This window comes from Papaver somniferum, chromosome 4 (genome assembly GCF_003573695.1).
Source record: "Papaver somniferum cultivar HN1 chromosome 4, ASM357369v1, whole genome shotgun sequence".
NCBI lineage: Eukaryota > Viridiplantae > Streptophyta > Magnoliopsida > Ranunculales > Papaveraceae > Papaver > Papaver somniferum.
The window spans coordinates 128,725,498-128,750,486 of NC_039361.1; the positions used below are offsets into that span (position 1 = coordinate 128,725,498).

General features: G+C 41.6%; 1 protein-coding gene across 1 annotated transcript; it reads right to left on the bottom strand.

The window, feature by feature from the left end:
* Positions 1 to 19,345: 19,345 nt before the first annotated feature.
* On the bottom strand, positions 19,346 to 24,667 carry LOC113276556 (glucose-6-phosphate 1-dehydrogenase, cytoplasmic isoform-like). Its single transcript, XM_026526184.1, has 16 exons — positions 24,451 to 24,667; positions 24,087 to 24,317; positions 23,582 to 23,667; positions 23,363 to 23,426; positions 23,098 to 23,284; positions 22,600 to 22,757; positions 22,443 to 22,511; positions 22,025 to 22,083; positions 21,855 to 21,891; positions 21,667 to 21,738; positions 20,786 to 20,933; positions 20,563 to 20,658; positions 20,354 to 20,424; positions 20,019 to 20,134; positions 19,852 to 19,897; positions 19,346 to 19,751 (listed from the first exon to the last, which is right to left on the bottom strand). The coding sequence occupies exons 2-16, from the start codon at positions 24,291 to 24,293 to the stop codon at positions 19,584 to 19,586; spliced, it is 1,584 nt and encodes a 527-aa protein (XP_026381969.1). The 5' UTR covers positions 24,294 to 24,317; positions 24,451 to 24,667; the 3' UTR covers positions 19,346 to 19,583.
* Positions 24,668 to 24,989: the final 322 nt, after the last annotated feature.

Here is a 24,989-nt window from a genome sequence, read left to right on the forward strand (position 1 = left end):
TACACCCCGGAGAAATGCACTGAAAGGCACCCCAGAAATGCACCGGAAACGTCCCAGAAATGTACCGGAGGATCCGAGAAAAATTATCATTTCCACCCCAAAATTACTATTTCCACCCAAATTACTATTCGCACCCCAGCACTCTGGATAAGGGGCACCTTCTTCTCAAATTCAAATAAACTTTTTGGCGGGAAAATTGGTTCATCAACTGGCAGAATTTCAATCGACAAAATGAAGGTGTTGTGGTGCGATTCAATGGCTCAAACTTGGTAGGAAGATGTGATATAGGTTAAGGAACACGTTTTGGGCTTTTGGTTCGATCAAATTTGGCCATAATTAGCTGGACAATTCACGGAAGCAAAACAGGGAAACACGGGTTGGACACGGGATTGGAGAAGATTTGAGCGTGTTCTTCTCATGCATGAGGGCTCTAGAAACGTTTTGGGTCGTGTTTAAGCACTTATAGAGTGACCAGGATGGAAATCTATGCGTACCAGAGCAAGAATGGAAAGAAAATATTCCCAAGAATATTTTTCTTTACTGCCGAGTTAAAGAGAATTATATGGAGTAATTGAGGGAGATTCAACGAGCTGTATGTGTATAAATATGTTCCCTGGGAGTACTAGAGAGGCTGTCGAGAGTTTGGGGAGGTTTGGAGGCGAGCAGAGAGGCGCAGGAGGAGTTGCAGAGAAGTTACCTGCTGCTGCTGCTGCTGCCATTAACACGCCTGAAGAACACGAAGAACGGACTCGCAGAAGCAGTCGTTTATCAACAGAAACATCGACTGTCGTCTGTGGGTCGTAGTTCTTCAACGACAACAGCAACTCAGCTTTGTCGTTCATTTTGGACGCCTTATGTGGGTCGCAGAATTCTGTTTTAGAACATTTACTTATCTTTCTCTTTATTGTAAACATCAATTGAGCTTAATAAAATATTTTGAGAGGTTTTCCAACATGATGAGTTAATTCCCTCGTAACCAAGGCAATGGAGGAAGCTATTCACGCAACATAAATGGGTAACTATTTCATTTAATTATATAATTCACCTAATCGCTGCTTTTGCAGAGTTTTAAATTGTTTGAATGATTGTCTTAATTATTTGTTATTCAGTTTGATAGGTTATGCTTGGTTTAATCTCTTGATAATCTATGCTTAAGGTTTACAAATAATGTTTGAGAATTTGTATGATTGATAGTGAATTAAAGATAAAAGAGGACTTAAGAATTGAATAGAGTTTTGAAATATTTATCATTCAATCTTGCGTAGTAGTGGAATCTAGTGTCTTGGTTACCTCTCGCCCAAAATTGTTAATATTTTGTATATATATTTTTATAAGTCTAAAAAAATCCTTTACCTTCACAAGTCTTAGAGTTCGAACCTTTATTACTACAACCCACGAAAAAATCTATAATCAATGTTACTCAGTGAAATAAGGAGTTTTGAATAGAATATGATAACTAAGCGGACCTGTTACTCAGTGAAATAAGGAGTTTTGGGGTTAGCTAAGCGAACCTGCTATCCTACGGTTGGTGATAATCTGTGACTAATAACATGTGGATGAAAAACATAACTTGAATCATTGTTTTGCAACGAAGAAGGATTCCTTGATCTTGTCTCTCTTATTGATTTCAACTTTATCTTTTTAATTGTTTTGTTTATTTTCTTTTGCTTTTTAAAACCAATCCCCCTTTTTTGTGACAACTAAACAACTAAAACCTCTTGCTCCCCGTGGGAACGAACTTGGCTACACTATATTACTTATTAATTAGGTGGAAAAATATTAAATAATTTGTTGTGTTTACGACACGCATCAAGAAGCATACAAACAAAGTATTTCCAGAGCTTACAACAAAATGGTAAGACCCCGAACATTCCAAGTAGGAGATTTGGTATTAAAGACATCAAAGCACATTCAACAAGATATGTCTACTCCTAAGTTCTCTCCGAAATGGGAAGGACCATATGTAGTCATCAAGGCAGTATCCAGTGGATATTATAAGATCTTATCTATTGATGGAGGAGTGGAAGGAAATGTAATCAACGGTAAGTGGCTCAAAGCATATTACGCCTGATCAGCAGAAAACCATTACCTTTTCATCATTCAATCATATTTCAAAATCTAATTTATATTCCTCCAAAGAGCGTGTAGAATGCTCATTTGTTCATTAAAACATCTCATCAATTTGGACAAAATTCCTTCTCACCGTGATCAATTATTCACCTAGAGAAAAGTCTAAACCTATTCAAAAACAACAATCATAAACACTCGTCTAAAGCATACCGTCTAACAACAAATAATTCTTATTGGACATCATTTTAAACTTCGTCCATAGGTTTTCGTTTCTTATCCTCGGATCTTCAATTTCCTTACCAACCCTCACTGATTCCAGAGCTAGTGCTCTCTCTTCTTCCATGATAGCAGTCGAAAAAGAAATCATGTTGCCACCAATGGCAGCCCTATCAATCTTGATAATCTTAATGCGACATCGAAGCCAGCCTACATTGAATTTCAGGAGCTCACAATTCGAGATCATGTCATTCCATCTATAAAACTCTTTGTTCTTAACATCCCGCAAGTTCTTCTTGTTCATTTCATCGATAATGGGCAACAATCCGGCGACCGTGGTAAAGATAGTTGGCAGAAAACCCCTACATACTTCCGTAGTGGCGATATGTCCATATTTTCTCCAGATTTTGGTATACAACAATGCATAACACTTGGGCACGCTGAAGCCACCAACAAGTTGATTATCAGGGCAAGAATTTTCCATAGGAATGTCGAATGAAAGTCCAGCAGTCAGATACTCACGAACAGGAACTTCAACGTCAACATCTACAAGGTCGATTGAGTCATCATCAGCACAATCATCATCAACTGTTGTTGGCTATCTTTTCTTCTTCTTCCCATCCTCAACAAAGTGAACATCAACCTACATATAAAACATTCAAGATCAATAGATATTTGGATAAACATTCAAGAAAATATCTATCAGAAAACTTACAGATGTCCCAACACCAGCACAGGTCGGTTTGAAACGAGCAGGGATCTTGATGGTGTGCTTTGGTCTTGAGCTATGTGGGTAAGAAGAAAAAAATTGGTCACCCTGGTTCATCTGCGACAAATATTTCCTTTAGTCAATCGTTGATTATACGAAAGAAGGAACATAAAGGGAATACTTCATACCAAGTTGGATTTTGTGGCTCCCCGCTTTGATGGAGACACATGAGGATACCAACTATTGTCTGACATATTGGTGTGAGGTATGATGATAATTGAAATTTCCTATGTACGATGAAACTAACTCAGGAATGGGAGAAAATATTTGTGTAAATGATAAACCCTAAGTCTGGAAGATATATACAAGATACGGTGGACACTTATCTTCTGCGAATGGTCAATTCAGTTACGAGTTTTACTGAAACCCTAAGTTCCAAACAAGATCAATACTGGAGACGCTGAGGAAAATAACGCACTGGGGACTGACAATGACCAAGGCTTGGCATGGAAATAAAATAACCCACGGCTTTGTACATATCACATGTCTTCCCAATCTATATGGCGTTCGCACTTTTCATAGGTGGATGTCACTGGAGTCTTCCAAGGAATTATGATGGATTTTGGCACATGAACATTGGTTCACGTCATTTAATTCAATCAAATGCTCAAGAAAAATATTAATAAAAGGGTTTTCATTCAAAAAAAAATCTTAATTCTAAAGTAAAGTTGCTCAAAAGATCAAGAAGATATCTATTATGAAAACTAAAAGGCGTTCAAATGCTCAAGAGGATTGCAAGACTAATCATCGGATTCGTCAGATTTGTCATATTCATGATCATCGTCCTCCATGGAATCTTCTTAAAGCTCTTTCTCGGAGTCGTTGTCGGAATTTTCACTGGGGATTTCTTTCAACTGATCCTCAGGATCGCCATACATTGCATCTAAATATTCATCTTCTTTGCATTCGGCTCGAAAATCCGCCTCAACCAATCGCTCAGTTTCTCTACCAGGTGGATATGGACTAATTCTACGTTCTCTAAGCTTCCATATGGATTCAATTTCCTCGGCGTCTGAGTATGAAGATACACCGTCAGCACGAGATTGAATTTCGTCCTCAGCTGCTTGCTTTGTCTGCTGAAGTCGATGCCGTTTTTGATAAGCTGCAAGTTTTTCATCTTCGGCTTCTCTCTTTAAAAACCTATCATGAGTAAATTTCAGATGATCCAGAGACATGTTGTTTATCAGCTTTCCAGCATCTCTTAGGGACTGAGCTACCTCGGCGCACGCATCTGCAGAGCTTTTCATCTCTGGCTTGGACGTATCGGAATATTCCTCAAAGGAACTTGAAGAATGGTCACTGGAAGTCACCATTATCTATTGCGGAGAATGAGGAGTCAAGACACATCGATAACAACACGAATCAAAAATGGTAATTCTTAACTCTTACCTCTTTACGATTCCACTAACAGTAGTGATTATGATACAAGAGTTAACACTTCAAAACTTGCTCGTTTCTTTGAACCTGCAAAAAATGAACAAAACTTTGACTTTCAAAAAATCAAAACCTGATTTTTCATAAAATCATGAACATAATTTCCACTGTGAACATTCATCACTGAGTTGTAAAAAAAAAACTCACACCAAGACAATATTTTTCACAAACAATTGTCTACCTTTAATGGTTATTCAAAACCGATATTGTGATTTTAACAAAATAATAAAACGTGAATTACTCACCTAAAAAAATTAAAAAAAAAAAATTTAACGTGAGCAAACTCACGTAAATAAAAATATATAATACATTTTTCTTTCGTGAATATTCACGTAAAAAAATATTCCCTCGTACGATCGTCCGTCTTTGAAATGAGTGTTTATTTCGATTTTGTGAAAACTCGCACTTTTAAGATAAACTTTGGTTTTCAACAAATCTCATAAAAAAAATTTTATCACTAGACACAGGTCTATAAAAAAAATCTCTCCTAAGTTAGGGATTTTTTCTCGTTTCTTAAACTAACGAACGAACTAACGTTCGTTCCTAAAACAAGGGTTTTCTACAAAACTCGCGCCTATATATGCATATGTATATATAATTTTAACATGAACAACTCATGAACAAGCTACAAACTCTTAAAAAAAAATTTTTTTGCGTACCTGGTCGGTCCTAGCAGAAAATTGACCGGACGGTCGAAGATGAGCTCCGCCGAAAAAGTATTCCTGCTGCTGACGTGAAGGTGATGAAGAGATTGAGATGGTGGTCGGTTATGAAGAATAAATTTATTAAAAAAAAGAAAAGGGTGTTGTTGATGGTGGTTTTTAGCTTAGGGTTAAAATCGTAAAAACTTACATCTGACATGACGTCACTACGGCCACTAGCGCATTTATTGAATCATCCAACATGCCTACGTAAGAATTACCAGGGTACCTTTTTTTTATGTACATGTGTCATGTTCCACGACAGAACCCTTAGTATTGACCGACAACATCTTCATACCGAACCCTAATTCTCACACCACACGTGCCAATGGCAAACCATACCAGCCACGTCTCTGCGCCAAGGCATGCCAACCATGCCAGCCACGCTACCGTGCCAATGGAAACCCATGCCAGCCACGTCTCCGCGCCAACCATGCCATCCGCGCCACCGTGCTAATGGCAAACCATGCCAGCCACGTCTCTGCGCCAAGGCATGCAAACCATGCCAGCCACGCCTCCGCGCCAAGGCATGCCAACCATGCCATCCGCGCTACTGTGCCAATGGAAAACTATGCCAGCCACGTCTCCATGCCAAGGCATTCCAACCATGCCAGCCACGCTACCGTGCCAATGGAAAACCATGCCAGCCATGTCTCCGCGCCTAAACTATGCCAAAATCCTAGCTTGGCCACGCCTAAATCATGCCATGACCGGCCTTTCCTTCACGGCTGCCAAAACGAAGGGTTGCAACAATCAACGGCCACCCTTCCATCTAAAATGCAAATCTTAGCCGTCCAAGGTCGCCAGCTAACGCGTGGTAACCTTTGGCTTAACGCCAATCCCCAATTTGGTCGCGCCCAAACTATGCCAAAACCCTAGTTTTTGGTCGTGCCTAAACTATGCCAAAATCCTAGCTTGGCCACGCCTAAACCATGCCATCCGCACCACATGTTCCAATGGCATGCACATCAACCTTTCCGCGCCAAGGCATGCCAACCGTGCTACATATGCCAATGGCATGTCGTGTCAGCCGCATCTCCACGCCAAGGCATGTCAGCCGCACCACATGTGCCAATGACATGCCGTGCAACCTTTCCACGCCAAGGCATGCCAACCTTGCCACATGTGCCAAAGGCATGCCATGTCAGCCGCATCTCCACGCCAAGGGATGCCAACCATGCCACATGTTCCAATGGCATGTCGTGCAACCCTTCCGCGCCAAGGCATGCCAACCATGCCGCATGTGCCAGCGGCATGCCACGCCACATCTCCGTGCCCAAAGCATACCTACCATGTCGGCGCTCCACATGTGCCAATGGCATGCCAGCCACATCTCCGCGCCAAGGCATGCCAACCATGTCAGCCGCACCGCTGTGCCAAAGCCATGCAAGCCTTTCTCCATGCTGTTGGCTTCCAAAACGAAGGGTTGTGACAATCAACGGCCACCCTTCCATTTAAGATGCATATCTTAGCCGTCCAAGGTCACCAGCTAACTCGTGGCGACCTTTGGCCCAATGCCAAGCCCTAATTTTGGCCGCGCCCAAACTATGCCAAAACCCTAGTTCTTGGCCGTGCCTAAACTATGCCAAAATCCAAGCTTGGCCACGCCTGACCATTTCAAAGCCATGTCGGCCATGCTTTCATTCCGCTGGCTACCAAACGAAGGCTTGCAGTAATCAACGGCTACCTTTCCTCTCAAGATGCAAATCTCGACCGTCGAGGGTCACCATCGAGCCGGCAAGTCTCTCAAGCTCAACTTGCCAAACAGCAACAACATGCTACATTTTTTCCACGAAAACACTCGAGACATCAACACATGTTACAAACTGGGGGATGCTCATTAGGGTATTGGTTTGGCGGTTTACAGCGTGCGGCGTACTATACTACGCCTGTTACAAGATAGTGTCATAAGAATGAGGAGGTTATTAAATACAGGGAATAATGGTGAACGATTTCTTTCGTTATGGAACATCAATTCAAGGCGTTACCAGTTACCACCTCCTCCCATTTACTCATATGTTTCCATTTCTTACGAGATCAGAGTACGTTTCACTTCGACTTGTATAAATAGGTCTTACCTATTACCACCGAACAACAAGTTTTGGTCAGGAGCATACAACACTCAGAAATCAATTGTTAGCTTTCCCATTTGTTAGCTTTCACTTTCTGATACAAGTCAACCAACTACTCTTCCAGAATCAACTATTCTGGTCTCAACACTCTCTTCGCTTCCCTCCCCAAAACCAACCCTTCTCCTTCACTTTGTGACCGAAACAATTCTAGAACGACCATTTCTTGGTTTAGGCCGGATTTGTACAGATTGATCTCTCGAATCTAAAGTACTCCCTTGCAGTACATTGTTTAGGGTTTAGACTCGTTTCTCACCCACAACACACAAAATTACCGAAACCAGCAGAAACTGTTTTCACCCTCAAATAATTGGCGACCACAGTGGGAGATTAATCTCTCGGTTACAATATCGATTTACAACTCCCAATCTCATACTTCAACCCAGACATTAAGGTGGTAGAAGCAAACGATCCGCTCAGGGATCGGCGACTCAGTTACCAGTCATGACACGACAAGAGATGACTTGGGACTTCCAAGATGGTAGAAGCAAACGATTCTCCCAGGGATCCACGACTCGGTTATCAGGTGACTCAGGGACGACTGGGGACTTTCCACAATCACGTCAGCGCTTCACACAAAACTTGTACTTACACCCGGAAGATTCATTTTTCGTCAAGAGATCCGAAAAACCCGAGTATGTCTTTCCTAGACAAAATACATGGTTTACTACCTCAAGTTTTCACGGGAATGATAAAACCGATATCCATGTTATGTCTCATCTCATGCTCTCTACCGACATGCAACGCTCACGGTTCTATGGTTTTCCTGGGATGTTTGCGTCACTTGCAATCGTAACCAAGATAACATTATTCTAAAACAATTTATTCAAAAATAGTAATCCAAAACCCTCATAGATAACAGTTATCTATCATTTCAAACCAAAACCATAAACCAGGCTTCTCATCTGCCTTTCAAAAAAAAAAAAAAAAACTAAATAAAGAAGTTCAGAAGACAGGAGTGCATTTAAGGAAAACTATCCAGTAACGGCTTGCTCTTCTTGGAGAAAGCCTCCCTCGCACTTTCGAGATCCGCCCTTTTCAGATTCAGCTTCCTGGACAACCTTTCGATTTTCGCCTCCTGCCGTGTGATTTCATCCGCAAAAGGGCCTTCGACCGCTATGGATTTCAACTTTTCAATCTCAGCAAAGCCTTCGACAAACCAGGAGACGTTGAAATCATGGTCTACGTAATATCACGATGAAACTTCCAACTTGTAATCACGTCCTCAGAAATGGTTCGGCCAGTCAATTTGCACATATCATCAATCGAAGATAAAGCTTTCTCCAGCAAACTGACTAGTGACCTTTTTGGTTGTGGCAATGTGTCCGTACCTTTCCCATATCTTGGCGTATAGTGTTTCATATTTTGCTGGCACGCTGAAGCCCCCGGTCAACACATGATCCAGACAAGGAACCAAGTATGGAGGAGAAAAAGTGGCGCCAGCAACTGAACTAGTGACCAGCAAGGGATTCCCAACTACAATTGTGCCCGCAGACACGGGAATGCTCTCTGTTATTTGAGTCGCAACAATACTTTCAGCTTGATCAACCTTCGTTTCTATATTTCCAGATGTAGCTTCCGCAGTTAGAGGTAGAACTGTATCTCCACGAGCCTCCATTTCATGGTAAGTGTGTAAATTGGGCCGGGCCGGGCAGACCGGCCTATTTATTAAATGGGACGGTATAGGGCGGGACAGAACATCTCTTATCAATGAAATTAAAAGGTCCGGGCGGGCAGGGTTATTTATCTACAGTAAGTACCCATGGCCTACCCAAGTCTGTTTTGTAATTTGGGCTCGGGCGGGTAGGGCCGGGAGGGCCTTGAATATTACAAACAAATATATATTATACATATATATTGTTAAAAATAAAAAGAAAGTAGTAATAATACACAAGTTTTACTTAAAATTAATAATCAAATACGAGAATTGAGATGGGAATAAGATAAACCAAACTTCCTATAATTTTTCCTGAATTGAATCATCAGAAAAGGAAAGTGCCTTAGATTTTGCTCAATATTTTCTCTATATGGTTAACAAAATTAGACTCCTATGGAATAAAAGTTAAGAAATACATATGAAAACTATGAGGGTTGACTGTATTAAGTATATGTACCAAGTATATTCTAGGATAAAACAAAATTGGAACAGTCACTTAGGCTAGGTAAATGGATAACACTGGCGGGTAGCATTGACGAGATAATAGGAAGGGTATTGGGCCGGGCAAGAAAATTTGAATTGTGGCCTATGCCCGCCCTCTTATTTAAATGGGCTAGGTCGGGCCAGCCCGTAAAGGGTCACGGTCACCCATGGGTTGTCATGGGACAGGGCGAACGGTACTGGGCCTCGGGCTGCCGGGCAAAATTTACACCCCTACTTCAGGGCCATTTCCAGAAGCAGATCCTTCCTGTAATGTCACGAGATAGACACTTTCAAAAAAAAAAGGAAGAGGAAGAAAGAAAGATGCGCAGAAGACTCACTGATCCGCTTTCAGAAGAAGACTCAACACTGCTGTCGGAAGATCTATTCTCGTCATCACGAGATTCAGATTCATAGATTTCATCCTTTTCGGACTCATATTCACCATGGGAAGGTTTAACATTGCCACCCTTGCCTCAAGAAGTGCCGCCTTCTGACGACGTGCAAGTTTAGCATTGCCACCCTCCGCCTCAAGAGGTGCCGCTTTCTGACGACGCGCAAGTTCGGTAAAGGCGTTCACACTGCTGAGATCCTGAACAAAGCGCCAAGACGGAAATTCATAAATGAAATGAAGATTTACACAATCCAGCTAAGCCGGGGAGAAGATGACGCATACCCGGATATTGGAAGAGCTGAAAGTCACGAGAGCCGCCGGATCTGCCGGACCTGACCGAAATCCACCTGAGCGATTCTTTGACCTTCCTTCCTTCGCTTGGGGAATGTCTGCATCCCGACTAGGGGACTTTTTCTTAGTTGAAGAAGGATCCCTCAACAACGGGTGCTTTGCCAAAACCTCAGGGGAGGGTTTACCGCGGGTATTCTCCACTGTATCATTCACGAAAACTTGGATAGCAAGGAACTCATCCTTCCAGAACGCATTATACTTGGAAGTCGTCGAAGGGTTTCTTTCCAAGGGCAAGAAGGGGAGACTCTTACCTGGCGCAAGGGTACTGGCGTCGAGAACGGCGGGCAACGGATTATCTGAAGCAACCGGATGACGAGCAAGAGGGACTCCTTGGTCAAAGCCCATATGTCGACCTGCCCGATCAATATTGTAGGAGACTACCTGGAACGATCCTCGAAAGAAAGACGGTATACAACCAGGCACGCAACTTCGCATGAATACAACCTCTCCAACACTCATATTCCTTTCGTCAGAGAGCAAAGACATGTTCGGAGCAGAAGCAAAAGTGTTAACCTGAACTATGGATGCGCACACAGGGGTCCACGGGCAAAAGTTGACCGCGTACGAATTGTCGAGAAAATCAACCAGGTTTGAACCGGCTCTTGGGCGCCTATTCGACCATCGAAGTATCCTCGAACCGCCGCAAGCCTCGGGAAGTGAAGCCAACGATTTAGGAGTGTATCTCTCGAAATGCTCCCATAACCATGCCTAGAGGAAAGCGGCATGGATATACGAGTCCACTTTCATGTAGCCATTTGAAACGCGCATGTCTGCAACCAGATGATCCAAGTGTGTGTACAGAGAACCAAGAAACAAGCCGCCAATGGGGAGAACGACGCCTTTCACTAATTTTATGGAAAACTTGGTAAGTTTCGGTCTTATCTCCTTCCTACTAGAGCCATCATCGAAAATATCTCTGGATAACCAAAGAGCCAAGAATGCCGCGACATAAAGTGTAATATTCTTTTGATCCGGCTCCAACTCATCGGGAAACCATTGAGACACCCACCAGCTGTAGAAACACCTCGTCTCATTTTCTTTCCGAACGAACCCTTTCGACTTCGCAACCAGAGTGGTGCGTGTCTCTTCTTCATCTTCTGATAACTTGATATCGAGGTTTCCTGTTTTGGGAAGATTCAGCAAAACGGCCACACTTTCTAAGGAGATAGTCATTTCGACCCACCTACATACGGCCGTGTGAGTACCTGGACACCACCTGGAGATGAAAGCAACCAGACCCGGGATATCTTTCTTAACTTGAAGAGTTGCAGAGGCCGCGGCAGTATCAATGATTTGTGCCCAGGTCAAGCTAGCTCTTACGCAGTCTTGGCTTATCATGAATCGCATCCATTTGTCGAAAGAACGCAATGGACTCACACTGATTTTAAAGTCAATATGGGAAGCAGATTACTCTCCTATGTAGAGACAGAACCGTATTACACCCTCTGGTCGAACCGACCGTGTCCTGCTTTCATCTTCTGAACCGGTCAGAAGAATCAGCACATACTTGGGATGATTTTTCCTAGTTGTGGCATAAAACATCGTGAAGAATTCATCATCCGTGTTTGGTTTGGAGTTGCCAACGTCTTTTGGTACAACAAGACTTTTCTCAGGTGACATCCTAACGAAAGTTTCTTACGCTTTCGCTATCGAGGTAACTACACTGGAAACAAAACAAAAGGAAGTTACTACAAGCTGCATGAAAGCTATTTTGTCAGCAATGGAGAATCCATTTTAGACGCGAACCAACTTGTTTTGGTTGCAAAGTCATAACATGCATAACCGAAGAAATGGAGACTACCAAACCCTACGAAGCCACGGAAAGCACACTCCTTGCGAAGCCGTACCTTGCAACGGAAAGTACACACCCGACCAAGCAAGCATGCTCCACCGCGGAAAATATACGCACGGCTACACCAAGGAAAGGGAGGAAACCCTAAAACTAGGTTTTCGTGGGAAAGGAATGGGTGGAAGTTACCTTCCCATGCATGCCTACTTTGCGTAATAATTAAGGTGGACAACATTACTACGGTATTCACTCCAAAATATTTCTAGACATTCATGGAAAGTATATCTACGGATAGGGTTCACACTAATACAGAAGAACAATATTTTTACAAGTTCATGAAAGGTACACCTATGGCTAGGGTTTGCACCAACACAAGAAAAAAATAAAAAAAAATTGAAGAGGAAACGCTGGAAGACATACCTGGTATACACTTGCTCACTTTATTGCTACCGCGCGGCCAGGAAGTAAGAAACAAGGTGTGAAATAAAAGGGAGAGGCCGACCCCTTTTATAGGCGTGACACTTTGGAGTTTGAATAAGGAAAGGACTTCCTATTTGAGTTAAGTAAGGAAAAGAGGCAATCGGTCCCGCGAAGACAAGCCGCCACCGTGAAAACAGTCCGCGCCATGCCTTACCTCACCTTGCCAACAACCCGCGCCATGCCGAGCAATCCGTACCATGCCAAGTCCGTACCAACGCCCATGCCACACCGAGCTAGCCCCCGAGACCAAGCCAACGCCCACGCCAAGTCTACGCTAACGCCCCATTCCAAGCCAATACTATGTTGGCGGCTCCATTCCAAGACAATACTACGCTGACGGCTCCTATTCGGAGCCGAGCAACGCCAACAACTCGCTAAGCCAGCACCTCTGCATTTCCTAGCCCAACACAGATGATGTGGGACCAAGCCAAGTCGGCAGTCTACATCTCACCACTTCACGATCTAGCCAACTACACCACGAGTAGAATTTACACAAGGCCGCCAACACAAGAATCACGAATTCTCCTTACCTCTCGAAAAAGGTTAGCCGGGTCTTCCTGACCATCTTTTCATGACTTGCCATTTCGATTTTGTCCTTGCCTGTCACCATATTATGCTTACCTCACAACAATGATCCTGTTCCGAGCTAAGCAGGGGACTTAATGTTGATGGTGGTTTTTAGCTTAGGGTTAAAATCGTAAAACCTTACATCTGACATGACGTCACTACGGCCACTAGCGCATTTATTGAATCATTCAACATGCCTACGTAAGAATTACCAGGATACCTTTTTTTTATATACATGTGTCATGTTCCACGACAGAACCCTTAGTATTGACCAACAACATCTTCATACCAAACCCTAATTCTCACACCACACGTGCCAATGGCAAACCATGCCATCCACGTCTCCGCGCCAAGGCATGCCAACTATGCCATTCGCGCCTCCGTGCCAATGGAAAACCATGCCAGCCACGTCTCCGTGCCAAGGCATTCCAACCATGCCAGCCACGCCACCGTGCCAATGGCAAACCATGCCAGCCACATCTTCGCGCCAAGGCATTCCAACCATGCCAGCCACGTCTCCGTGCCAAGGCATGCCAAGCGCACTACCGTGTCAATGGCAAACCATTCCATCCACGTCTCCGCTCCAAGGCATGCCAACCATGCCAGTCGCGCTACCGTGCCAATGGAAAACCATGCCAGCCACGTCTCCGCGCCTAAACTATGCCAAAATCCTAGCTTGGCCACGCCTAAATCATGCCATGACCGGCCTTTCCTTCACGGCTACCAAAACGAAGGGTTGCAACAATCAACGGCCACCCTTCCATCTAAGATGCAAATCTTAGTCATTAAAGGTCGCCAGCTAACGCGTGGTAACCTTTGGCCCAACGCCAAGCCCCAATTTTGGCCGCGCCTAAACTACACAAAAATCCTAGCTTGGCTACGCCTAAACCATGCCAGATGCACTACATGTGCCAATGGCATGTCGTGCAACCTTTCCGCGCCAAGGCATGCCAACTGTGCCAATGGCATGCCAACTGTGCCAATGGCATGCCGTGTCAGCCGCATCTCCACGCCATGGCATGCCAGCCGCACCACATGTGCCAATGGCATGTCGTGCAACCTTTCGGCGCCAAGGCATGCCAACCGTGCCACATGTGCCAATGGAATGCCGTGTCATCCGCATCTCCACGCCAAGGCATGCCAACCATGCCACGTGTGCCAATGGCATGCCGTGCAACCTTTCCGAGCCAAAGCATGCCAACCATGCCACGCCACATCTCCGCGCCCAAAGCATACCAACCATGTCGGCGCTCCACATGTGCCAATGGCATGCCATCCACATCTCCGCGCCAAGGCATGCCAACCATGCCAGTCGCACCGCTGTGCCAAAGCCATGCCAGCCTTTCTCCATGTCGTTGACTGCCAAAACGAAGAGTTGCGACAATCAACGGCAACCTTTCCATTTAAGATGCAGATCTTAGCCGTCCAAGGTCACCAGCTAACGTGCGGCGACCTTGGGCCCAACGCCAAGCCCTAATTTTGGCCGCGCCCAAACTATGCCAAAATCCTAGTTTTTGGCCACGCCTAAACTATGCCAAAATCCAAGCTTGGCCATGCCTAACCATGTCAAAGCCATTCCGGCCATGCTTTCATGCCGCTGGCTACCAAACGAAGGGTTGCAATAATCAACGGCTACCTTTCCTCTCAAGATGCAAATCTCGACCGTCGAGGGTCACCACCGAGCTGGCAAGTCTCCCAAGCTCAACTTTCCAAACAACAACAACATGCTACATGTTTTCCACGAAAACACTCGAGATATCAACACATGTCAAAAACTGGGGGATGCTCATTAGGGTATTGGTTTGGCGGTTTACAGCGTGCGGCGTACACTACGCCCGTTACAAGACAGTGTCATAAGAATGAGGCGGTAAGTAAATACAGGGAGTAATGGTGAAACGCTTTCCTTCATTATGGAACATCAATTCCAGGCGTTACCAGTTACCACCTCCTCCCATTTACTCATCCGTTTCCATTTCTTACGAGATCAAAGTACGTTTCACTTCGACTTGTATAAATAGGTCTTACATATTACCACCGAACAACAAGTTTTGGTCAGGAGCATACAACACTCAGAAATCACTTGTTAGATTTCCCATCTGTTAGCTTTCACTTTCTGATACAAGTCAAACAACTACTCTTCCAGAATTAAATATTCTGGTCTCAACACTCTCTTCGCTTCCTTTCCCAAAACCAAGCCTTCTCCTTCACTTTGTGACCGAAGCAAGTCTGCGACAGCCATTTCTTGGTTTAGGCCGGATTTGTACAAATTGATCTCTCGAATCTAAAGTACTCCCTTGCAGTACATTGTTTAGAGTTTAGACTCGTTTCTCACCCACAACACACGAAATTACCGAAACCAGCAGAAACTGTTTTCACCCTCAAATAGGTATTTATCCCTTTTATATCAAATTTTATTTTCAAAACCTAATTCCACAAGGATTTCCTTTCTTGGGCCTGGACCCGTGAATCCTAAATCGACCAAGGTTATACGTCCCATCATCAAATCAGCGGTGCTACACCAATTTACCCTTGTCAGACGATGCTCTATCATGCTACTTGGATCTTCTTTCAAGCCATGGCTCGCTCATACAACCGAAAATCCGTAACATTCTATCTTACGACTAAGTTCAATTACTTATTTCATCTGTAACTAAAAATCACCATCCAGTGCTAACTGAGGAACATGACTGTCCCTCACTAAGCAGCGGACTTAATTTTGATGGTGGATTTTTGGCAAAGGCTAAAATCGTAACCTTACATATTCCTGATCCAGTGGTCAGATGAATATTGAGACTTATGTCTCTCATTAAAGCATGAAAAACTAGTGCCACAAGAACCTCTGACTAAGTATTGTCTCTCAGAGGATACATGAATATGCAGTCTCTCAATTGAGGCAACGGCGCATTTCATGAATACTGAACAATTTCAGTAATCACTTATATATATAATCGAACGATTGGACGACTCCTAGACAGCTTGCCTGCTAGTATAGAGCGATAACGTCTTCAAGATGTAACAATGTTTTCCCTGACTATATAAAAGACATGTATATATAATCTTCATGATTGGACGGCTCCTAGACAGGTTGTCTGCTAGTATAGAGCGATAACGTCTTAAGGATGCAACAACGTTTTCCCTGACTATACGTAATAAATATGACGCTTCAACTAGCTCATATCACTCAATTCTCGAATAATTAATGCTCCTAGACAATGTGCTAGTATAGAGCCATCATAATTATTTTCAGTCACAGGATTCATCAATTGAATTCCCAGAAAATATTCTACGTTCTTCATAATATTTCATTACTTCAATTCATGGCTTTTCCGAGCAGAATTCCATGGGTTAGTAATAAATATTCAACGTACGGGTATCTGAGCCACTATCGAATAAGCCCCGACAAAATGGTGCAAGTATACTCAGCAATAATGCACTAACGAGCACCTGAATGTACGAACAAACATTCAAAAATACGAAGGAACGAGGAACCTATACAAAATAGGAAAGAAAATAATACTAATAAAATATTAAGTGAGGTGCCTAAGGGACCAGGCCCACCGTCCGGACGAACATGCCGCCGTGGCCGGTCCCACACCTCTTTCCATATTGTCTTATTTTATTATCTTCCTTGATCTCATGAAAACTCCTTCATTTGAGCAGAACTCCTTCGTATGAGGAAATTCCTCAGTTTCATGATATTTCCTTCACAACAAGGAAATAATATAAAATTAGAAAAGGTGTCACGGGACCGGCCCACTAGCCAGCTGGCCATCCCTAGCCGTGACCGGTCCCACACCTTGCGACTCCTCATTTTACTATTATTATTTCCTTCATCTCGTAGAAACTCTTTCGTCTCAACAAACTCCTTAATTTCATGATATTTACTTCACATCATGAAAATAATATAAAATTAGGAAAGGTGTCACGGGACCGGGCTTATTAGCCGGCCGACCATGCCTCAGCCATGGCTGGTCCCACACTTTGTAATTCCTTATTTTATTATTATTATTTCCTTCATCTTATGAAGTTCCTCAGTTTGAGCAAAACTCTGGTTTCTTCACATTTTCTAAAATGTTGCTCAAACGTGCATCAGAAAACATCAAAATTCTCATGACTGAGACACGGACACTATGGTGACATGGGCATATTACCTTGACCGACCAAGGTTGGCCCTTTGGTCTGCAAGAGACCAGTCCCACATATTTTCATCGTTTGACCTAATTTGTTCACATTAGGTTCAACTCTTCCAAACAACTTGAATTTCATTAAACGGTCGTCAGCCGATCCCATGACCGACCAGGCCGATTCCATGACTTCTTGGTCAGTCCCTAATTAGGTTTTATCACCTAAGGATCAGACGAGCACTATTTCAATAAATGATTAAACCAGCATTTAATCATCTTTCACCAACTGGTCTTCAAGAGACTCTGGTGCTGGTTCACTCGAGCATCTGGGTGCTACATGGTCGACCCATCATCCCATGTAGCCGGTCCCTCCTTCACTTTGTGGTTGATTTTCAATAAATCAACAATTGATCAAAAATTAAGGTTTCGAATCCAAGGCTTTGCAAAATAATTCTGAGCAGGTTCAAACACTAATAATTTTATGTTGATCCCGTAATCAACATTTTAATTGATTGTACTCGGTCCAGTTGCCAGTATCTTAAAATTAATATTTTATTTGGTCCCGTTACCAATAATTCATCAAACGAGCAACATTTTCTCAGATGAGCAATACTTGCTCAGACTAGAAATATTGGTTCAACTATCAATATTTAACAATTCATCGAATGAGCAATATTTGCTCACCTTAACTATCAACATTCATTTGACAATTATACCTCTGTCTCGACAGACATGTTCAAGTCATGAGTCTTAGAACATTTGTAAATCATGTTCGACTCAGCAATACAAAGACCCATCGTCTCATCAAGTCAGCAACTGACTAACTAAATACACGTCGGCCTTGCAGACTCCACAATCACGAGACATTAATCGTGTCACATGGGGGGATATCAACTAGGGTTTTGGTCTGGCGGTCTACGGCACGTGTGTCCATCCACGATGGGAATGTGAGCAAGTCGTGAAAGCGGTTAGAGAAGTTAGCAAAGTAGTGGGTGGACAATCAACCAAGTTTCCGCACGATGAACGACTGGTTTTAACACGATTTCCCACTTCCCACTCTTTGACTCCAGCAACTGTCACACTTCATGGGATCAAGGTGTCTACGATTCTGATAATATAAATAGGTCTCTGAATCAATGATTGAATAAGACAACAACAGAGAACAGAAACGCCCGTTTTGAACAAACAATTCTCATCACACAAGAATTCTCATCATTTGAGCAATCACTCTAATTCAATCAATCAGAACTTATCTCATTTCTTCACGCAGAATATATAACACACCTACAACCCTTGATCACCATTGATCTCACACATTTCTCAGCTTCCCTCCTACAGACCGACCCATCCTCTCTTGTGGCCGAATTGACTCTGGAACGACCATTGTCTTGGTTTAGGCCGGAGTCTTACAGATTGATCTCTCGAATTCAAGCACTCCCTTTGCAGTGCATCTGTGTGAGGTTAAGAAGTTTGCTCGGTTCGAGGAGTCTCCTCCGCGCGGTCGTCTGCTTACTTCCTTAAAAACCAGCAAATCGTTTTGCCCCATCTACAAGATTATATCATATTTATAACCGTAAGATATAAAGAATACTCTTAAAATAAATTCACATTGAATTTATTTAATTTAAGTGAAGAAAACGGATCAGTAGTGAATTTTATGACCCTAATTATAAGGGAACCCGATCAATTTAAATTCATAATAAAAGAGCTTACAACTTTTATAACGGTCGGATGTCTTTGGCTGGGATGAGACTGAGATGGTCGGATACAACGTTTGTCTCTCAAAATGTTATCCTCCATCCAAGCTCAAAATCCCCTTCTGTCTTGTATTGATGTATTGAATATCCGGCGATAAGGCTAACCGCTAGCAAAAAAAAAGCGTGGCCTAGAGATTGCTTGAAAGTAATTTTGAATAAGTTTTATGCGCTTAATTGTTGGGTGCAAACAAACTTGATCCATTAGATTAAAACATCTTAACACGATCCAACGGCTCTAAACCATATTTTCGGTTGCGCCTAATCAAAGGCGCAAAAGGGCGCAGTAATCAAACGGAGCATTCAACTTGAATCTTGAATTCACTGTAGAAGTTAGGGGCTGATTCAAGCTTATGCATCACCAACTTGAATCTTGAATTTGATAAACTGTAGTGATCTGTCTATCATTTTTTTGAAAAACCAATCGCAATTGCCATTCCATCAACAAATTGCAATTAAAAAGGCCAAATAGAGTACAGATAGCAACGTTCGGCTACATTTAAACTTAAAACGAAGTTTGTTTTGAATTGAGAAAAGATGAGAAGTTCTGGACGACACATGAATGTTGGGGCTCCTGGTTAAACAGACTTTCAACCCTCCCAGAACCAAGTTCCACAAAACAAAGCCCTTTTATTACAAGTGAGTACAGTTCTTACCATACCTAACAGTTATAGTGTAGGTGGGATCCATATATATCCGTGTGTCTGCACATATCCAGCCTTTTCGAGCAACTCGTCAGCTTCAGCTGGACCTCGGCTTTCTCTTTTGTATGGAAGTGGTTTCATTTTGCCCTCGTCAATCCTGTGTAACAGAGGAGTAAAGATCTCCCAAGCGGCCTAATGGAATAAGAAAATCTATTCGTCAGTAGAAATTTTGAAAACCATTTGGAATGAGAATACAATGATATTTCAGATAAATTTATTGGAATTCAATTACCTTAAGCTCATCCCTGCGGACAAAATGCTGTTGATCTCCTCGAATTCTGCAGAGTAAAGGTAGATTGCAGGCAGTCACAATTTAAATACAAAAACGAAAAGGACAAATAAGCAAAAACTTTATTAACATGTAAGGTTGATAAGAGCTGATAAGAGTTCAGATCGTACGTGTCTAGAATTAATCGTTCATAAGCCTCTGGGATTACGGCATCTTGATAGCGCTGTCCATAAGACAAATCTAATTCGCTTTGGATGGTTGACATATCCAGTCCGGGTTTCTTGACCTGAAACACACAAATTTTCAGCTTCGTAATTTAAATCACCCGTATTATATTACTTATTTTTCATAATGGTTTCAGTACGAGCAGTACGTGGACTTTGGCTTAACTTATTAAAACAAACATTTTGGATTCCAATCTGGAGAATAAATGATAAAGTAATAAAACATGCAATTGATAGAAGAATCATGTATGGTGTATCAACAACCAGTGATAAATACTTACAGTTAATTTCATGTACATGGCCTCTTTAGGTTGCAGGCGTATGACGAATTCATTTCTACCCTGTTTTTTGCCTACATGATACAAGTCTGAACCATAAAACATTTTTCACACTATAGTGGCTGGAAAAAGTAAAACAGTTTCTAGATAAGTACTACGGGCATGTTTCTTTTCTTGGCATTTCAGAATTGAAAATAAAAAAATAAATATACATTTGAAGATGTCACCAGGGACATCCTTAAATTGGACTCTAATCTCTGCCTTGCTTGAGTTTAAGGCTTTTCCAGCTTTCATGATGAAGGGAACACCTACAGGAAAGCAAATACAAATATTAACAACATGATGAGGCAAGATTAAGATGTTACTATAGATGGTTCTCAAAATATATCAAATTATATATACACATAGATGATGCCAAATGGTCTGTTATCACACCTTCCCATCTTTCGTTGTGTATCCGCAAAATCATGGTTGCAAAAGTTGGGGTGTTTGAGTGATCTGAAACTGTCGGGTCAGCAGTGTATCCTTCATACTGTCCAAGCACTATCTCTTCGTTTGATATAGGCATGACTGACTGAAGAACCTGATGTTTGACAGCATAAATATAAGGTAAACAACATTTCTTGAAATAGAGTGTTTTGCAGCTTGATATTCAGTTGCTTTTTCTTAATGGTTCCATAAAACACGACGTATGCATTGACCAGATACAGGTTGTATTGTTGGACGGAAGGAAGACAAAGCCTACTACTTGAAGAAAGCACAAGCCCCTAGAGCATGGTATTGTAGACACTCTTCTTTTTGTAAAAATGATTTTTCCTCACAGTGATAATGAAGCTACTTTCTAAGTGAAGGTGAAAGGTGATGTTGGTATTTTTATTATTTGTGTTTATATCGATATATCATATCGATCGGATGATTTATACCGAATCCATGCTTAAAGGACAGAGATTTATTGTGATAAGAAAGCTACTATCTCGATGATGATAAAACTAGTTTTTCATGGGATGAAGCACATCCAACTGCATCATCATTTTATTCGGGACAAATTTTCCTAGGACTCTAGGAGGCATAACCTACAACTAGGGACAATAAAAAGATAGTAATTAACAGATGATGTGGAGATATCAAATTCATATGATATGATGCTCATAAATCCACTTGCAACAAAAGGTTATGTCGTGAACGAGATCTCGGATTCTGCAAATGAAGTATCCAGTGAAATACAGAACTTCATTCTAGATAACAAAACGCTTGCTTAGCATACGTTCAGGTAAGATAGGAAGAAAACATGTAATGAAAATAAGTTCGAGTAAAACCTTCACTTTCTCATCCCGGATGTGCTCAGGTTTAAGAGAAATAGGTTTTTCCATGGCAACCAAGCAGAGAACCTATACAATGATGTAAGAAAAAAATTGTGAGTCCAAATTAAAACTCCAGCTTTAACTGTATCTCCATAACTAACAAATGTCAGAATATAATGTCATCAGCTATCAGATAGACTTGCCTGCAATAGATGATTCTGAATGATATCCCGGATGATTCTGCAAAATGCAAAACCATGTTTACGTATTATTGACTACAAGAAAGAAAATAAGTAATTCATAATTACCTTGGAGTCCGAATATAGTCGTCTTGAGGAAGAAAATAAGTAGATCATAAAATCTAAAGACTTACCCATATTCATCAAAATAACCACCACGCCCTTCAGTTCCAATTTTCTCCCTAAATACAATCTGCAAGAAAGTAAAGTAAATGTCAGACACACCCAAGTATCCAACTAAAGTGACAACTTACAGATATGGCCTGAGTATCACCACTCGCTGCCTAGTTTGAATGGTAGCAACCATACAGGGGTAATAAATTACAACCACAATAACATGATGATCCATTTATAAGCTATGCTCCCTAGCCTTGAAATAATACTAACCCTTCTGATAAGAACATTAAAATCATGAGCTTGTAAGAATAATAGATCAGTTTTAGCGAAAGGGTGTATTTGAGATCTTAATCACATGGAGCAGCAAATGCTTGCCAATGACATAAATTAACAATTCGTCCCATAGACAACAAGTAACTTAAGAAGAGCCCATACCTGAACATTAGCGATATTATCACGATTCCAAAGGGGCAAAAAGAAGCGATTAGCGAAACGAAGCACCAACTGCCAATTCAACAAATAAAAGAGGAAGATAAGTACAGAATTAGAAGACCTTAGATAAACAAAATGGAACTTCAGAGGAGAATATTACCAAGTTTTGCACTAATTCTTTTCCTAGATAGTGATCAATACGGTAAATCTGTTTTTCTTCGAACAACTCCCCAAGTTGGGCACTCAGATCCTCTGCAGTGTCTAAATCCTTGCCAAAAGGTTTCTCAACGACGACTCGTGTCCATCCACCAAAATCAGCTGAAAACAAACACAGTGTATGCTCATCAGACTTACACTCAGGTCAAAGGATCTCGAACTCTGGCTGGCCGGCATTGTGCATTATATTAATTTAATGCGAAGAACAATTACAAGATTGTTATCCCACAGCTTAAAAAAATGAAAAGTAGGCATTTCCATTATTTTCATTCTTTCCCGAGTGCTGTTTTTAGCAGTATTATTAAACGACGCACCAGAAGAAAGGTAATGAGTTTGATATAGATACAACCTCAACTAATGTCGGGCATCCCCGCAGAATTGCGAGTAACACCACATACGTGAAATAAGTAAAGCAAATACTCAATTCCTCAAGGACACTCACATTTATTCATGCAGTTAAACCTGATCATTCTGCAGACAGGAGGATACACAGATGGTGGGAGCGCAAGATAGAAGAGTCTACGAGACGATCCTTCTTGAGTATTTCTGGAAAGTTCATGCGCCGAAATTTCCTTATCCAATAACTTAAAGCCCTCGTCGCTATCATAGTTACCACTAACGTATTTGATCTGCAAAATTACAAAGAAAATCAAGTTACTAGCCTTGTGAATGGCCAACAGATGCTGAAACTGTGTCCAGAAATATACCAATTGCAAGAACTTCGATACATCTTCGGACTGTTCTGGTGATGTATCCTTTTTGATGAGATATCTGCAGTAAAGGTTACATATTGAATTAATCTGTATTACATGTGGAGGCAACTCAAAGAGCTTCAAAATGATAGTAAGAGCTCACAAATGAAATAAGATCAATGTTGTACAAACAAAATTACAGAAATTGATACACCTAAATATGAGAAATCTTACTCACGAATACGGACTCTCAATTCATCATCTGACATCTTACTTCGAGCATAACCAAATATATGTACTTCATTTGATTGTATAAATCCCTGTGTAAACAAACCCTTAATGAATATACAACCTTCTCTAAACTTAACGCAAAAACACAACCCTTATATTAAACGAATAATTACTAACTTAACGCATATCAGAAAACAAATGACTACCCAAAAACCTCCCCTATCTTCTCCTGCTCATCATACTAAACAGACAAATTTCTTAGCCAACATATAACTAGCTAACTAAGAACAATTTAGGATTTGCTTTGTATGGGCATATTTTCTAATAGTCTAAACTCCAAAAGTGAAAACCAACTAATTAACAATAATTAGGTTAATCAAATCCTAATCAAAAATTTAAAACAGCATGATTTTGCTTGATACAGTCGTTGTCTTCGGCATCAAGAATTAGGGTAATTAAGCTCACGGAATCAAGAGTTAGTTAAGTTTGATACAGCAATAAAGCAAACCTGTCTGTAAAGATTGTAAAGAGCTGGAAAAGTTTTCTTCTTGGCAAGATCTCCAGAAGCACCTAACACTATAATTGATAAACAACCAGTTTCAGGTACGCTCATCTCTGAGAATGAATCACTAGTTTTTAAACTAGGTTTCTTCTCAATTTCAATAACTTGTTTCTTTTTGTCAGTTTCAACTTCTTTTAGTTTTGCAGACGCCATTCTCAATATCTGCACTGAAAAAATCTGAGAGCCAAAAGAAAGAAAAAAAACAGAAATCAGGAACTTTAGTATGGATCCGAGAAATCTACGACCAGCATCATAAAAGTAAAAAAAAAAAAATCGAGATCAAATTCAGTAAGATCTCGTGAAGAATTACCACTAAAATGATCGATTTTTAAGTAAGCAATTTTGTTGCAAAGGGCCAGACAGGTAGGGGAATTTTAGGGAGGAAGATAGATTTTGGGAGAAGAAAGAGGGGATTTGGATTAATGGTCTTAAAGGACTTTAGTTGGAAAGGAAGGAGTTCCCACCAACTTCCTCCGTCTTCTTACAGACTGCGTTAAAATACTGGTCATTCTCTTGCTGCCTCTCTAACTAATTTTCGTTGTTGGAGGTTATAAATGGGAATCTACGTTGGTATCTAGAAGGATTTCAGTGGGATAGGGACCCCCGCTTTTATTTTGTTTTTGGCTGTTGCATTCAACCTCGTGTTGATTCTGCATAAATGGCAAGAGGCATGCCACTCGGTCGTAATAGACGGGAGGGTCTCCCTTTACATTGTAACTGGCATTATGCCTGCCTCCCTACCTACCCAGAAACTAGATCCACGACCTGAAAATCCACCTACATTGTAAATAGCATTTGATTATTTTGAGCTGTCTCCTTGGACCAACTGAATCACTATCTCCCTGATTT

What these genes read in the sequence shown, in the direction of transcription:
- LOC113276556 (XM_026526184.1), bottom strand. Translation starts at nt 24,293, where the DNA reads ATGGCGTCTGCAAAACTAAAAGAAGTTGAAACTGACAAAAAGAAACAA. An exon ending in CCCTGGTGACATCTTCAAAT is followed by an intron (nt 20,425 to 20,562) that starts GTATATTTATTT and finishes TGTATCATGTAG; the next exon opens with GCAAAAAACAGGGTAGAAAT. An exon ending in TCCGCAGGGATGAGCTTAAG is followed by an intron (nt 19,752 to 19,851) that starts GTAATTGAATTC and finishes TTATTCCATTAG; the next exon opens with GCCGCTTGGGAGATCTTTAC.